This window comes from Trichomycterus rosablanca, chromosome 25 (genome assembly GCF_030014385.1).
Source record: "Trichomycterus rosablanca isolate fTriRos1 chromosome 25, fTriRos1.hap1, whole genome shotgun sequence".
Classification (NCBI taxonomy): Eukaryota; Metazoa; Chordata; class Actinopteri; order Siluriformes; family Trichomycteridae; genus Trichomycterus; species Trichomycterus rosablanca.
The window spans coordinates 4,409,631-4,426,120 of record NC_086012.1 but is presented as its reverse complement, the minus strand read 5'-3'; the positions used below and the strand labels follow the sequence as shown (position 1 = coordinate 4,426,120).

At 38.8% G+C, this 16,490-nt stretch overlaps 1 protein-coding gene across 1 annotated transcript; it reads left to right on the top strand.

The window, feature by feature from the left end:
- The first annotated feature begins 6,109 nt into the window (after positions 1-6,109).
- Positions 6,110-15,006, top strand: cldnf (claudin f). Its single transcript, XM_062987690.1, has 3 exons — positions 6,110-6,308; positions 9,343-9,627; positions 14,254-15,006. The coding sequence occupies exons 1-3, from the start codon at positions 6,114-6,116 to the stop codon at positions 15,004-15,006; spliced, it is 1,233 nt and encodes a 410-aa protein (XP_062843760.1). The 5' UTR covers positions 6,110-6,113.
- Positions 15,007-16,490: the final 1,484 nt, after the last annotated feature.

Here is a 16,490-nt window from a genome sequence, read left to right as displayed (position 1 = left end):
CACTGATGGAAGGAGGTTTTGGCTTAAAATCTCACGATACATGGCCCCGTTCATTCTTCCCTTAACACGGATCAGTCGTCCTGTCCCCTTTGCAGAAAAACAGCCCCAAAGCATGATGCACCCCCATGCTTCACAGTAGGTATGGTGTTTACTCAGCATTCTTCTTCCTCCAAACACGACGAGTTGAGTTTTTACCAAAAAGTTCCATTTTGGTTTCATCTGACCACATGATATTCTCCCAATCCTCTTCTGGATCATCCATAAGCTCTCTGGCAAACTTCAGACGGGCCTGGACATGTACTGGCTTAAGCAGGAGGACACGCCTGGCACTGCAGGATTTGAGTCCCTCTCGGCATAGTGTGTTACTGATGGTAGCCTTGGTACTTTGGTCCCAGCTCTCTGCAGGTCATTCATCAGGTCCCTCCGTGTAGTTCTGGGATTTTTGCTCACCGTTCTCATGATCATTTTGACCCCACGGGATGAGATCTTGACCCCAAGGGAGATTATCACTGGTCTTGTATGTCTTCCATTTTCTTACAATTGTTCCCACAGTTGATTTATTCACACCAACCGGCTTGCCTATTGTAGATTCACTCTTCCCAGCCTGGTGCAGGTCTACAGTTTTCTTCCTGGTGTCCTTTGACAGCTCTTTGGTCTTGGCCATGGTTGACTGTTTGAGGCTGTGGACAGGTGTCTTTTATACAGATAACAAGGTCAAACAGGTGCCATTAATACAGATAACGAGTGGAGGACAGAAGAGCTTCTTAATGAAGAAGTTACAGGTCTGTGAGAGCCAGAAATCTTGCTTGTTTGTTATTGACCAAATACTTATTTTCCACCATAATTTACAAATAAATTCTTTAAAAATCCTACAATGTGATTTCCTGGATTTTTTTTTCTCATTTTGTCTCTCATAGTTGAAGTGTACCTATGATGAAAATTACAGACCTCTCTCATCTTTCTAAGTAGGAGAACTTGCACAATCAGTGGCTGACTAAATACTTTTTGACCCCACTGTAACCATAGCTTAGACGCTCCACAAAGCTTGTTTGGTCTTTGCCAATTATTAATGGAGAGTTGTCATATATGGTTCTCAGATCTGAAACCAATGCTGTGCTTTGTGCAATGCGCAGCCCAGTGCTGATATCACCCTGAAAACACTATAAGTACAGACTGGGTAACTGATCATGGTTAAAGGCAAGATGGATGGAGCCCGTCATCCTAGAAGAAAACCTGTTTTTAACCTCTGCCCTAAAATTGGAATGTCCAACCATTCTGCCAAAGTCAGATTTGAGTGGTTGAACCAAGAACTTTAATGTGTTAAATGTTTTTTAAAAAAAGGTCAAGAACTTCCTCTGAATCTGTGGAATGATTGGAAACAGCCCTGTTTACCAATGTTCTACATTTAATCTGACAGAGATCAGGATTCAAGCTGAGACAGAAACCAGAACATTAGCAACTGTAATCGCAGCCAAAAGTATTTGCCAAGTATTGACCAGGGGCTTTTTGGGGAGGGAGGATACTTGTGCAACCAGCAAACTTCGACAGAACCCCACATTTAAATCTTAATCCACATTACCAAGGTTCAGTGAGCTGTTTATCAAGCTTATACTGACCTCGCTACTCATTTCTGGAAGCTAAAAATGCTAAAAATGGACTCCACTCTTGTGTTTCATATAAGCAGTTCACTTATTAGCCTTGCTTTTGAAAGAAGAGAGCAGGACAATTCCTCTCTTTGTCTATAGAATAATTAAGGGTTGATATTATCTGATCTCGGATTGCATCTGGTACAACCGATTATTCTATAGTTGAACAAGACTGACAATAGTTTGATCCTCTGAAATGGTTCACTTTTCCAGAAAGTAATTAGTAACCTTTGGTCTTTTGTCGACCTGACAGATGTTCTCATGTGATTTCAATAATATCTAAATTGCATATCTATTTATTTAAGATTATATATGCATACCAACACCATTTCCAAATAAGTTGGGACTTGCAGTAAAACAAGAATCTGTGACTTGTTTATTCCTTTGAACCTTCATATTTTTTGCCCATTTTTGTTTAATACTAGACTTTAGCTGCTCGACAGTCATGCCAGTTAAGCACACACACTCTCTGTGTCTATAGAGTCCTGCTGTTGTAGCTCATGCAGCATATGGCCTTGCAATGTGTTGCTGAATTAACCAGCAACTTCGTAGGGAAAGATGTTACCTTAATGGCAATGTCAGATTCCATTGTCAGGTAAAAATGTTATATTTTTACATTTTTAGAAAGTTGGTCAGTCAAAACATTAAAAATAATTCTTGTTTTTCCCACATTTAATCAAACATTGTCCTGGAAATAAGGTTTGCAGTTTTTTGTGTGAAATTACAGCTTCGTTTTTGGAGGGGGTTATGAATGTGATTTTGAATGGACCACCTGTTGGCATTTATATTTACTTGAAATAGTTTGAACAGGCACACAACTGTTTTTTTTTATTTTCAGGACTAAAATAAGCCAACTTTTGTAAAACATTACATTTTTAACTATATCCAACAAGCTAATGGTCATGTGTCCACATACTTTTGGCAATGGAATATATCTAGATATTGTGGTTACATTCTGTAGTTCAAAGAATGAATGTTCATAGGAAGTGATAGCAGATAGTGAAGCTGACTCAAGTTGAGAATGTTTGCTGTTTCATTTATCTTTATTCATGTTGAAAATGTGTTTCTAGATTGCAAGAGAAAGGATATGATTTAACATTTATTCATTCTGTAAATGATGGTCATGAGTAATTATTTACTTTGCTTCTGTTTGGAAAAGATAATGAGGAAATGCTTTAACTTTATACAACAGCTAATGTACAAAACCATCAGATTCTTTATGTTTCCTTGGTGGCATTTGTTAATGTATTTTGAGTGATTACACATTAATATAAAAAAGACAACATTACACTAAAATAAAAAAGGTATCCAACTCCTGCTTGGCCAACATGGATGTCTTGCACATGATTGATAATGCACTGAAGGTGAATTGGATATGTGTAAATGTATTAAACATAAATTGCAAATCCTATCTTAAGCATTACAAAGTTTACAGTCTACAATACCAAAAAGTCCACATTTAAATGGTTAGAAATACACAGAATTAAAGCTTTGGAGTGACTTAGTCCTAGATTAGTCCATATAGTAGAATTTGTTTACATTTCCTCAGTGGACATCAGTGGTCAAGATGACCTTTTTTAAATGAGACTGGAGATCAACTTCATTGATTATTTACTTTGCTCTACCCACAAGCCCTGAGGTTAAAAAATGCCAGCATCAAACAAGTCATTCATTTACTTATTTACTGTAGCGGAAAATCGCTCATGCTTAATACAAAGACTCTAAACAACTCACAGGAAACAACACAACACAGGAGGCAATTTCAGCTTGCATTGTCCTATAGATTAGGTCAAAACATTGGCCTGAGCAGAGGCTAGTATCATCTGAGGTTCTTCAGGTGTTTAATTTGAATTTTTTATGACTCTTAAAGAATCATCTAGGTAGAACAGCCATTCTTGGTTGGAATGGCTGCTCTAAGCTTCTCCATTTGACCACCAGACTACTGAATTAGCAAGGCACAGGAAGTAATTCCTGTCCCATAGACCTTCAACATCTGTAGTTTTCCAACTACAGTGTATTTTGTGACTTTCTGGATGAGTCCTATCTTAGCTCTTGGAGAAATTCCAGCAGGACGACCATTCTTGTTCCAAATTTTCTCCATTTGAAAAAAACAACGAGGCAAAAGTGCTACAACTTACTTTGTAACTTAATTTAATGTTTCAGTTCAGTTTCTGTTCAAGGTTGAGTGTGCAAAGAATGTGGAAATTTGTGCTCACTCATTATATAAAACATTTACAAAGTATGCCACTATGCCACATTATTCCAAAGATGTTCACTGGGTTGAGGTCAGTGTTCATTAGCAGTCATTGAAGTTTTTTTTACACCAAATTAGTCAAAGCATTTTTATAAACCCTAGTGCACAGGGACACGGTCAGATTGAAACAGGAAAGGACCTTTCCCAAATTTATCTTACATAAATAATTTTATAAGCCTATATATAATTTATAATATAGACATTGGTATAATTTAGTAATTAGTGTGGCTATAACACCCAAACTTCCTAATTAGTATGGGTGTCCACATATTTGTCCATCTGTATCTGCTTTTTTTTTATATATATAACCATTTAGAATACAGTAAAGATCAAACATTTACATATGGTTGTATAGTATGATTGATTGGTTGTATAGTATGAATGATTTGCAATTGTTTTGTCACTGAATGATTAGAACCTTCCAATAAAACAAAAATATATATAAAAATAGAAGACTATGCCACAAACCCAAATGATATTATATTATTTTCTACACTGAATGGCTATTTGTCCAGCAAACTTTGTTATTCTGGCCCACTGGTGTCTCTGATTTCACCTGGTCTCTGATAATTTAAGACCTTAAGAAAGTGATATTCTCCAAGATGTCTTTCCTCAGCTACTTAATTGTAGAAATTCCTTACCTGTGTACCTGCACATGGAACTCTATCCACCGACCCCTAGCCAAGTAGAGTTTAATGAGCTACCTTTCCTAAAAAAAGACCCTTTATTGTCCTAATGGCAGTTTTTGGCTCCTGAACAGTGCTCTCTTTCTTTAATGAAACAATAAGTTTCTCTTACTTGGACTCTCGAGTACCCTATTTTGATTTTTTCCAGCCGCTATGTCCTGCTTGTGTCCTTAATCTGCAAACCCTTGGACATCGAGCACATCGGACCCTTGGACGTTGAGCACATTTGCATCCATCTGGACTGCAAGGAAAAGGTCAGATTTTCTTTATTCTCATGATTTTTGTATCAGTGCTAATTTGGCATTCTGACATTATTTTTTAAATGAATTTAAATTAACTTAGTTTTTAAACAAACTATTTTATTTTGACTGTGGGAGAGTGAAAAGGTTTGTTATGTCTGTGCTGCTCTATTTGTTGATAAACACGGTTGATGTTATAGATTTCGGGCTGATTTCGGGCATGTGGTAAAAACTACAGCTGCAAGTTCTGAACCACTTGGATGACTTTGGATGCATAGATAGTTCTTATAATGTGCTCTGATTTTGTCTTGATAACAGACAACCAAAAACTTACATTTGAATATATACAGATAAAATATCATTTACAGGTCAGGTTGCAAAATATATGTAAACCTTTATGTAAATGAGTTCTCCAAATCCAAAGATCATGTGTTCTTATTATAGAGATAAAAGATAAAAATTGAGGTTATTGTGTGATGATATAAAAAGACACATGAAGAAAAGAAATCTGTTCATATCAGTTAGAGACTCAATTTTACTGTACTGTAGAAAATGTCCAGTAAAATTGACAGCTAGGTGAAGCTGGGAAAGCATTTGTAAAGATGATTTACACATTTACTCAACTCAAGACGCAATTTTCTACACATGGTAAAAACTTTATACTGTTTTAGGAGTGGGGTTTGCAAAGATCACACCAAGAGACCAGCAAAAACTTTGAATAAACGTATACCTTTCACTAAAATCATTTGTTTTGCTTGGATGAATTACAGACATCATTTAATATATACTACACAAATCCAGTTTATTCCAAAGGGTTCACAAATGGGTGCATTAATCAAAGCGGTCAGCTTTAGATCACCCCGTTTGCTAAAGTTGTGGTCAATTTTGGTGCACAAGTTGGTGCCAGTATAGGTGTATGTGCATCTGTATTTGCCCTCCTTCGTCTAGTAGACGGTGCAGTTCTTATTTTTATTGGTTTTTACTGTGGTTTGTGTTTGTACCATGTTAAAAAATGATATACGATTTTAATCATATATACAACAATCTTCTCCAACAAGGAAATCACAAAAATGATACAATTGCTACATACTAGAATTAACCTGGAGTTTTTTTTTAATTTAATTTATAAGTGTTACTTATGACTTAATTCGTGAGGAAAACTAAAATGCCGAGAGAAATTTAGAGGGGGTGAGAAAGGGGGAGTGAGTGTCCACAGCCACTCCTTTCCAAAGCCTATAAAAGGCTCTCCTGTCTCTGTGGAATACCAAGTCAACACAAGCTAGTAATCATGGCATCAGCTGGGCTTCAGATGATCGGCACAGCGCTGGCCATCATCGGCTGGATGATGGTCATCGTGGTTTGCGCTTTGCCCATGTGGAAGGTCACAGCCTTTATTGGTCATAACATTGTAACAGCTCAGACCACCTGGGTGGGAATCTGGATGAACTGTGTGGTGCAAAGCACTGGACAGATGCAGTGCAAAGTCTACGACTCCATGCTGGCACTCAGCTCCGACCTGCAGGCTGCCCGTGCCCTCTGTGTCATCTCCATCCTGATGGGCGTCGTCGGCATCCTGCTGGCCATAGCCGGAGGCAAATGCACCAACTGTGTGGAGGACAAAGACACCAAGGCGAAGGTGGGAATCACTGCAGGTGTGGTCATCATCATCTCTGGTTTTCTGTGTCTGATCCCGGTCTGCTGGACAGCCAACTCCATCATAACAGAATTCTACAGCAACCAAGTTATAAGTTCACAGAAGATGGAGATGGGAGCTTCTTTGTTCATCGGATGGGCCGCTGCTGCTCTTTTGCTCATCGGAGGAGGTTTGCTCTGCTGCAACTGTCCTACTAAAGACAACTACACTGCAAAGTACTCCGGAGCCAGATCACCACAATCCAAGGGATATGTGTAATCAAGCCATAATAACACAGATTGGTGAGCTGACACATATTTATGGCATTACAGTATTTCACAGGTTCTAACAGACTTCTGCAACATTTGCCAAAGATGATTGGGATCCTTTTTTATATTGAAGAGCTTATTTACTGTATTAAGCTGTTATTTCATAAAAAAAAAAAAAGCCATTTAAATGTATATTATTGTGTTGTTGAACTTTATTAAACATTACATTTGCATTTAAATTTTTAATATTACGGTTTCCATTACATTTCTTATGTTTCTCTGCTGTTACATGCCAATGTTTTTTCATCAGTAGTATTAAACTGTTTTATTGATTATACACACACACACACACACACACTTTACTGTACTTTACTTTACTGCTAATGTACTTTGTGTTATACTTTAATATTTGTAGTAGCGGATCAATACAGATAAACACATTTTGTAAGTAACGGTGCTGTCCCAATGCTTGTCCCCTTTGTCCCAAGACCAAGAAAACAGTATGGTATTTTAAAATTTATATATTGTAATTCCTGGAGCCATTTTTTCTGTGTATGTTATACCCTAGAATTTGCATCAAGGTTGTAAATAGATTATTACGACATTGATTCATATAGTTTTAATGTGGTTCTTTATTTACAATGTGATTACACAAGGATTTTAAAGTGCTTTTTTGAATAATATAAACTGTCTGACCCGTATTACAGTAACTTACAGACTGCTTTACTGCCCATTCATAAAATCAATCTTAAAATATAAATTACAAGCTTCCAACTTGGTGGCAACAGTTTAAACAGGGTCAATAAAGTCATGGTTTGATGAATTGGGTGCAGAAAAACCCCAGTGACCTGCACAGAGCCCTCACATGAACCCTGTTAAACATTCTGGGAATCACTGGAATCAGTCCTGACCCAGGCCTTCGGTGCCTGACCTTAAATATACACTTCACAAAGTGCCACAGACACACTCCACAATCTTGCAGAAAGCTTTTAGACTCCTTGTTAAATACAGGGTCAAAAACAAATATATTTGTTTTTATAGTTATTTTCTTTATATTGTATTTTTTCTTACACATTTGGACCTATTGATGTATTTGTTAATTATATTTTATATCCTCACAAGTGCCTTGGTACAACTGTGCATTTAAGTGCATTAGTACATATTACTTTACTGTAGGTCTTTTTGCATGACCAAATGGTTGTAGCTCCATACTTTGCTTAGGCTTTACTAGAAATATGTATGTGACAGCGACACCTAGTGTTACTACAAGTGTATCAACAAGTGTATCAGTCTACTCATGAACAAAATTAAGTTTTACTACAGCCTTCTGCTGTAAACGCTCAGGCCTTATTTTAAAGATGTAAGTACATTACATCTTATTATAAATTAAAGAAGTTATTATATTAAAAAAAACATAATGCAAAATGTGATATTCTGCGTGTGGAAATCTACTGGGAACCACCATGAAAAAGCCAAAAGTAGAAGAGTGAAGGCTGTAATAGCTGGTCGGAAGCGAATTCATAATGCTCAGGTGTCCACCTATTTTTACCCATTTATGGTATACACAGTGTCCCAGGTGGTGCTATCAACCTGACCCGGCATCCAAACAGGTACAGTTGGTTGTAAGAGAGAGGGATGGAGGTTGACTGGACTGATACAATCAGATCTGGGTTGTGTAGTCGAGGCTCCTACAGTAATGATGGGGTATTTGTGGAGTTCATAGCATGTCTTTCTGTATGCTGTAAGGCTGTTTGTTAGACTCTGCCACTGGCAGGAGAAAAGAAACTCTGTGTGAACCAGGTGATTGTCTATCACAGGGCCTTAAAATGTAATCAAGTTGGTCTGCAAGAACATTAAAGGTCTGTTTTTTGTACATTTGTCACTTAAATAAAGGTTCAAGAGAATTAACAATCACAGATTCTTGTTTTTATTGCTATTTACAATATTAATTTAACTTTTTATATACATAATTTTAATAATTATTAGATTATTTGGTGGTGTTAAAAATCCACTTTGTCATTTAACTCACCTGGACTAGACTGGTGGATGGACTGGTGAGCTGTCAGTGTATTTTCTACCTTTCACTCACTTCCTACCAAACTATGACCCTGACCACGATAAAGCAGTAGTAAAATAGAGAACAAATAATTAAATTAATGTATATACTGTATATTTATATTAATTCAGATTAATTCATTCTACAGACTTTTGAGACAGACGACCTTGGTATTTGTCTGTTGGTGTTTTTAGAGGTCGTGTTTGTGGTGTAAACAGCCTCCTTAAGAACCATGTGAGAAATGGTGTCAAGTAGCTGCATCTCGACCAAGAAAAGTCCAGCCCACCTTCTACAACCTGTAACCCATAAATACCAAATCCTTCCTAGATCCTTGTTTTTGAATGACCGACTGAAAGAAGTAAGGATGGCGTCTCAAGGAATTCAGATCATGGGCATAGTCATAGGCTTGTTGGCATGGGTGGGAGCCATCATCACGTGCGGCCTGCCTCAGTGGAGAGTAACCGCGTTTATCGGCTCGAACATTGTGACGGCGCAGATCATCTGGGAGGGCATCTGGATGACCTGTGCGGTGCAGAGCACGGGGCAGATGCAGTGCAAGGTCTACGACTCCATGCTGGCTCTCAGCGCAGACATGCAGGCCGCCAGAGCCATGATCATTGTCGCCATTTTGGCCGGAATCTGCGGGATCATGGTCTCCGTTGCTGGTGGGAAATGTACCAATTGCATCGAGGACGCTCGTTCCAAGTCAATGGCGTGCATCACGGCCGGGATCCTGTTCATAATCGCGGGCTTGCTCTGTTTGATCCCGGTGTCATGGTCAGCCCACAGCATCATCGCAGATTTTTACAACCCGTTAATGATGGACGCACAACGGAGGGAGTTGGGGACTTCTCTGTACATTGGTTGGGCGTCTGCCGGACTTTTTCTTTTGGGTGGAGTACTGCTTTGTATGAGCTGCCCTCCCAAACACCAGCGCATCTACAACCCACAATTCTCCCAAGTGAGATCAAGCTGCATCTCCAAGGAATATGTTTGAGAGAGACTAGAATATGTTGTTTCCAGTGACTTTCAGTAGACAGGAATAACTAGTATATTATAAATAATTATCTGAAAAATATAATAAATATAAAGTTATGTGGGTGGCCACATGCTACATTTACATTGTAACATTTACCTGAACTATTTTTAGAAGCTTAACTTATTTGTTTTATCATGTATCTTGCCATAATGTAGTGGAGTATGCAAGCATACAGAATTATATATAGCTCTTGGATGATTTATGTGCTTTTGTATTCAAATGTGTATCTTGCTTAGAAGTATGGACTCCAAAATATCACCATAATTTACTCCAAAAGGAAAATAAAAATAAACAAATTTACTATTTTCACTCCCTGTATATTTCCCCATCACTGGCATAACAGAGAATCATGTGTCACTAATTCATGCCTATGACCTAATAACATCGTATTATATTTACGTGTTAATGACCACCACGTCATGACCACCCATTAGAATCTCGTACCCATGCATTAATACATCATAGTCACGATTTATTTTTATTTATATGGACCATTACCAGCAGGGTCTGATGTGTTTGCAAAAACATTATGATAAAAACGCTTATGTTTCTGTGGCTTGTAGATCTTGTGGTTTTAACATAAATGTGGGTTGTTTCTACATCAGTCATCAATAAAACAAAATCAACAATCCTTCATGTTTTATATTTTATAAATTGATAGTTTGATAGTTTATTACCATGCAAATGTTTATTTAAAATATGTTTAATGATGAACATAGTATTAGCAAGTGTTCTGAAAATACAGATCCTAGGATGAAGTGCCAAAATGGGATAAATTCGACTGGATTTAGAGACTTACTTAATATGTGTTGAAAAGATACATTTAATAAAACTTATTAAACCAATGGCTAAAATGTAAATAAAATCAAATATATAAAATTAATTATATTCTTCCAACTTTGTGTCATTGTTTTCATTGGTTTTATTTTTCATGTTAGACAACACACTGAATAGGGGCAGGTGACAAAACAATAAAAATGATTACATTCCAAACACAAATTGAACCACTTTTGAAATGAAAAATAATAATACTGGATTTAGAGATAAAATACAAAATATGGTCAATAGTATGTGAATACTTTATGATAAGTGATGTGCTGGTCACTCACTGGAGTTTCTTTACACCATACCTGTTAAACTTTGTCATGGACCGTACAGAGCACAGTCACGCTGGAACAGGAAAACAACTAACTAGTAATATTAGTGATGACCACATATTTCTGTATGTACAGTATAATTGTATAATTTATGTACAGTATCATGTGGATTATACAATAAGTCCATAGTCTACAACTCATTTGGATTATCCTTCTAAACATTTGTCATCTAACAGCTTCCTCTGCTCCTCTGTATTGTTTGCACTGATAAGGAGATTAGCCACGAGAGACAAGACGGTCTTGTTTGCTGTACGCTTCTAAACGTTTTCTGTTTGTTGTGAGGATGTAATGGTACACTCTATAGCAGAACGTCATTCCAAACCAGTTTTTAATCAACACGCTCTACAAGTCACTCCCCAAAACAGTTAAATTCACAAGAACAATTGTTGTTGCAACACTGGTTTACATTAGCACTAATTAAGCCAAAAGGAAAAGTCGGGACATAAATAAAAACAAGAATCTGTAATTGCTAATTCTCTTGAACTTTGATTTAACTGACCAAAGTGCAAAGAACAGATTTCCACAGACCAAATTTTTACAGACCAACTTAATCATATTTGGTAAATATGTTTTGGGTTCAGTGTTTGCACGACAAAAAAGTTGGGTCAGCAGCCGTGTTCACCTCTGTGTTATTATCTTTCCTATCCATTTCACTTTGGAATTAACAAAGTGTAGTGTTTTGTAGCCATTGTTTTATGATCCACCATACATTATTAATAGAAGACAGATATGGACTGCTGGCAGGCCAGTCAAGCACACGCAGTCTACATAGCCACACTGTTGTACCACATACAGAATGATGACTTGCAATGTTATGCTGAAGTATTCAAGAACTTTATGGGAAAAGACGTCACCTTTATAAATCCTAATATGATCCTAATGACACTTTCACATACAGTGTATCACAAAAGTGAGTACACCCCTCACATTTCTGCAAATATTTCATTATATCTTTTCATGGGACAACACTATAGACATGAAACTTGGATATAACTTAGAGTAGTCAGTGTACAACTTGTATAGCAGTGTAGATTTACTGTCTTCTGAAAATAACTCAACACACAGCCATTAATGTCTAAATAGCTGGCAACATAAGTGAGTACACCCCACAGTGAACATGTCCAAATTGTGCCCAAATGTGTCGTTGTCCCTCCCTGGTGTCATGTGTCAAGGTCCCAGGTGTAAATGGGGAGCAGGGCTGTTAAATTTGGTGTTTTGGGTACAATTCTCTCATACTGGCCACTGGATATTCAACATGGCACCTCATGGCAAAGAACTCTCTGAGGATGTGAGAAATAGAATTGTTGCTCTCCACAAAGATGGCCTGGGCTATAAGAAGATTGCTAACACCCTGAAACTGAGCTACAGCATGGTGGCCAAGGTCATACAGCGGTTTTCCAGGACAGGTTCCACTCGGAACAAGCTTCGCCAGGGTCGACCAAAGAAGTTGAGTCCACGTGTTCGGCGTCATATCCAGAGGTTGGCTTTAAAAAATAGACACATGAGTGCTGCCAGCATTGCTGCAGAGGTTGAAGACGTGGGAGGTCAGCCTGTCAGTGCTCAGACCATACGCCGCACACTGCATCAACTCGGTCTGCATGGTCGTCATCCCAGAAGGAAGCTGACGCACAAGAAAACCCACAAACAGTTTGCTGAAGACAAGCAGTCCAAGAACATGGATTACTGGAATGCCCTGTGGTCTGACGAGACCAAGATAAACTTGTTTGGCTCAGATGGTGTCCAGCATGTGTGGCGGTGCCCTGGTGAGAAGTACCAAGACAACTGTATCTTGCCTACAGTCAAGCATGGTGGTGGTAGCATCATGGTCTTGGGCTGCATGAGTGTTGCTGGCACTGGGGAGCTGCAGTTCATTGAGGGAAACATGAATTCCAACATGTACTGTGACATTCTGAAACAGAGCATGATCCCCTCCCTTCGAAAACTGGGCCTCATGGCAGTTTTCCAACAGGATAACGACCCCAAACACAACCTCCAAGATGACAACTGCATTGCTGAGGAAGCTGAAGGTAAAGGTGATGGACTAAACCCAATTGAGCACCTGTGGCGCATCCTCAAGTGGAAGGTGGAGGAGTTCAAGGTGTCTAACATCCACCAGCTCCGTGATGTCATCATGGAGGAGTGGAAGATGATTCCAGTAGCAACCTGTGCAGCTCTGGTGAATTCCATGCCCAGGAGGGTTAAGGCAGTGCTGGATAATAATGGTGGTCACACAAAATATTGACACTTTGGGCACAATTTGGACATGTTCACTGTGGGGTGTACTCACTTATGTTGCCAGCCATTTAGACATTAATGGCTGTGTGTTGAGTTATTTTCAGAAGACAGTAAATCTGCACTGCTATACAAGTTGTACACTGACTACTCTAAGTTATATCCAAGTTTCATGTCTATAGTGTTGTCCCATGAAAAGATATAATGAAATATTTGCAGAAATGTGAGGGGTGTACTCACTTTTGTGATACACTGTATATGCAAGTCATCCATGTTGGGGCACAGATGCACCCCATACCGAGACAGATGTCTGATTTTAGACTGATTGAAGCACCATGTTAGTAGATGATTAATATTAAATTATTTTTAATTAGTATAGAGATGAGAATAATGATATTATGCACTGTAGATTGTGAAATAGTCTTAGTCTCAGTCTTAGATTCTGAAATTTAGATTTATCACAACACATTTTCAGAAAAAGCCACAATATACTTACAAAAGAACCTAAATTAGTAAAGGTCTTTGTTAAATATGGCCAAAAGTATATGAACAACTTTTGTAGGTGTTTTGAATAGATGTTTCAGTCAACATTAAAGCAACAGTGTAGTTGCTTTACTACCTGCCTTTACCCTCCCTTTCCCACCATGACTGTGTGCCTTCCAAGAAGAGCGGGGGCTGTTTGAGCTGCAAACAATAGCCATCTTATCAGCCATGGTTTTGGTTTCAAAAAGTTAATGGTCAAGTGTCCACATCTTTTTGGCCATATATAAGCATATATGGCCAAGTAAATTTTGATCATCGTTCATTGTGCATTATTGCGTTTAATCCATTTTAAATCCTGTGGTGTAGTCGTGCCTTTACTGGTATGTGTATTCTTAGTCTACACAAAGCATCATAGGAATCTGGCTTTTCTGGAAGAGCAACAACTGGAAGAAGTCAACACCTCCCTGTGAGGGTTCTTGTCTAACAGGCTACCACTTCCTTATCGCGTCTCAGTCGTAACAGAGCACTCTGACAGCTGCCATAATTTTTAATTCAGACCTTCAAAATGGGAAGGATTGGCAAGGAGGTATCGGGCCAGGTACTGTGCTTCCTCGGCTTAATCGGCATCTGCCTGACCTGCGGCCTTCCTTTGTGGCGCGTGACCACCTTCATCGGGGCCAACATCGTGTCGGGTCAGATCGTCTGGGACGGCCTGTGGATGAACTGCGTGATACAGAGTACGGGACAGATGCAGTGCAAGATCCAGTCGTCCCTGATGAACATGACGCAGGACCTGCAGGTCGCCCAGGCCCTCACTGTCATCGCCATCTTGATAGCGTTCGCCGGCGTGCTCTTGACGTTTATCGGGGGCCGATGCACCAGCTGCTTGAAGAACGAGTCGTCCATGGCTAAAACGGTTATCTGTGGAGGCGTGCTGTGCATCGTGGCTGCCATCGTGTGCCTCATTCCTGTCTGCTGGTCGGCCGCATTTACCGTCTCCGATTACAAGAACGTCCTCACACCCACTGCTCAGAAGAGAGAAATAGGCGCCTGTGTGTACATCGGCTGGGGAACTACATGTGTTCTACTTCTGGGAGGGATCCTCTTATGTACTTCCTGTCCACCAAATGACAGTGTATATCGGAATAACATGGGCATGTATCCCTACCAAGGGCCTGTGATGGGACCAGCAGGACCCTACATGCCTGCAAAAGGATATCGGCCTAGCGTCACATACTCTGGGACATATGTTCCAAATAAACAGTATGCTGCCCCTAGAGCTTATTCAGCCGTACCTGGACAATATTTGTAAGCAACACACAGACTGAAATTGACTTGGACTACCACCTTAATGGGTTGCTTCTTTACTTGCTCATGTCTTTGCCTGTATAGTTTATCTTAATTCAATGTTGTAAAAATGCTTGTTATAAAATTTGTGTGAACCTAGTTAGCGACTTTTATAAACAATCGTTCAAGCTGCAAGAGTGGTTGTAGCCTATATTTAACATAAAACATTTAGTTGTGTTAATGGGAGATATTCTTTTTTAAAACATGTCCAAGTTGCTGTGACTACGCCTGAAACCAAAACTTGAAACTGGTTAAAAACTGAGAACTGGTTTAGTATGAAAAGTATGGTGGCACCCATCTCCACCCTTTAAAAATAACCATATAACTTGCTGGCAAGCGATTGTTTGTGAGTTGGAAGCTTCCACACCAGCATGATACCATTTAAAATAATGTAAAATGGGATGCAGGTGTCAGATACTGGGTTTTACACTGGTCATTGTTGGCTAAGTGGACACTCCTAAGACGTTGGTCATTGGAGCCAAAAACACACCAGCACAGATCATCTTTGAGAGCCTGTGGATGAACTGTGTCTGAAGCTTTCCTTTTCATTAGCTTTTTTGCTGTATTTGTTCTGGTGGATGCTTTGTGTTCTGTTCCTACTCACAAAAATCATAAAACACACACACACACACACACACACACACACACACACACACACACACATATATACCGGGTGAGTCAAAATTGTTAACATTAATGGATCTATTCCCTGCCCGTGTGTCCGGGCTTTAAATGGTACTGCACTGTTGCTTGCTGGTTTTTTGTGTGTTGAACATGATGGCAAACAGGGTGAGACTGTCCTGTAAATCATCTTACACATGTGAAGTATGTTTTGCAAATAAATTGTTCCCGCCATTCAAGTGTTACATATAATTTTGCACCTTCTTACCTTCTTTACCAGTCTGAGATGTTCACTTATGATGAAAAATAGTTTATTTTATTGTTATTGCACATTTTTTCACAGCAAAATACGATATTGTTCTTTAAAAAGAGCCATCTTGTACCAGTACCATACCATAACTTGCTGGCAAGGGATTGTTTGTGAGTTGTAAGCTTCCACACCACCAAGAAAGCATTTAAAATGGGATGCAGGTGTCAGATATTGGGTTTTACCCTGGTCATCGTTGGCTAAGTGGATACTCCTGAGACGTCGGTCATTGGAGCCAAAAACACACCAGCACAGATCATCTTTGAGGGCCTGTGGATGAACTGTGTCCGGAGCTTTACTTTTCATTGGCTTTTTTGCTGTATTTGTTCTGATTTGTGGTGGATACACAGTGTTCTGATTCTACCCATAATATATAATATATATTTAATAATAATTTACAATTACACAGGGAAATTTCTTACCTTTTACATTCTTTACCAGTCTGTGGTAAAAATTAAAAAAATAGTTATTTTACTGTTATTTTTGTTTTGCTATTAGTTAACTGTGCACATTTTTTAAAA

Excerpts from the sequence above, each read along its gene's own strand:
- cldnf (XM_062987690.1), top strand. The coding sequence starts at position 6,114 with ATGGCATCAGCTGGGCTTCAGATGATCGGCACAGCGCTGGCCATCATC. Across the intron at positions 6,309-9,342 it reads CTGGACAGATGCAGTGCAAA|GTCTACGACTCCATGCTGGC; the intron begins GTCTACGACTCC and ends ATGCAGTGCAAG. Across the intron at positions 9,628-14,253 it reads ACGCACAACGGAGGGAGTTG|TTCAAAATGGGAAGGATTGG; the intron begins GGGACTTCTCTG and ends TTAATTCAGACC.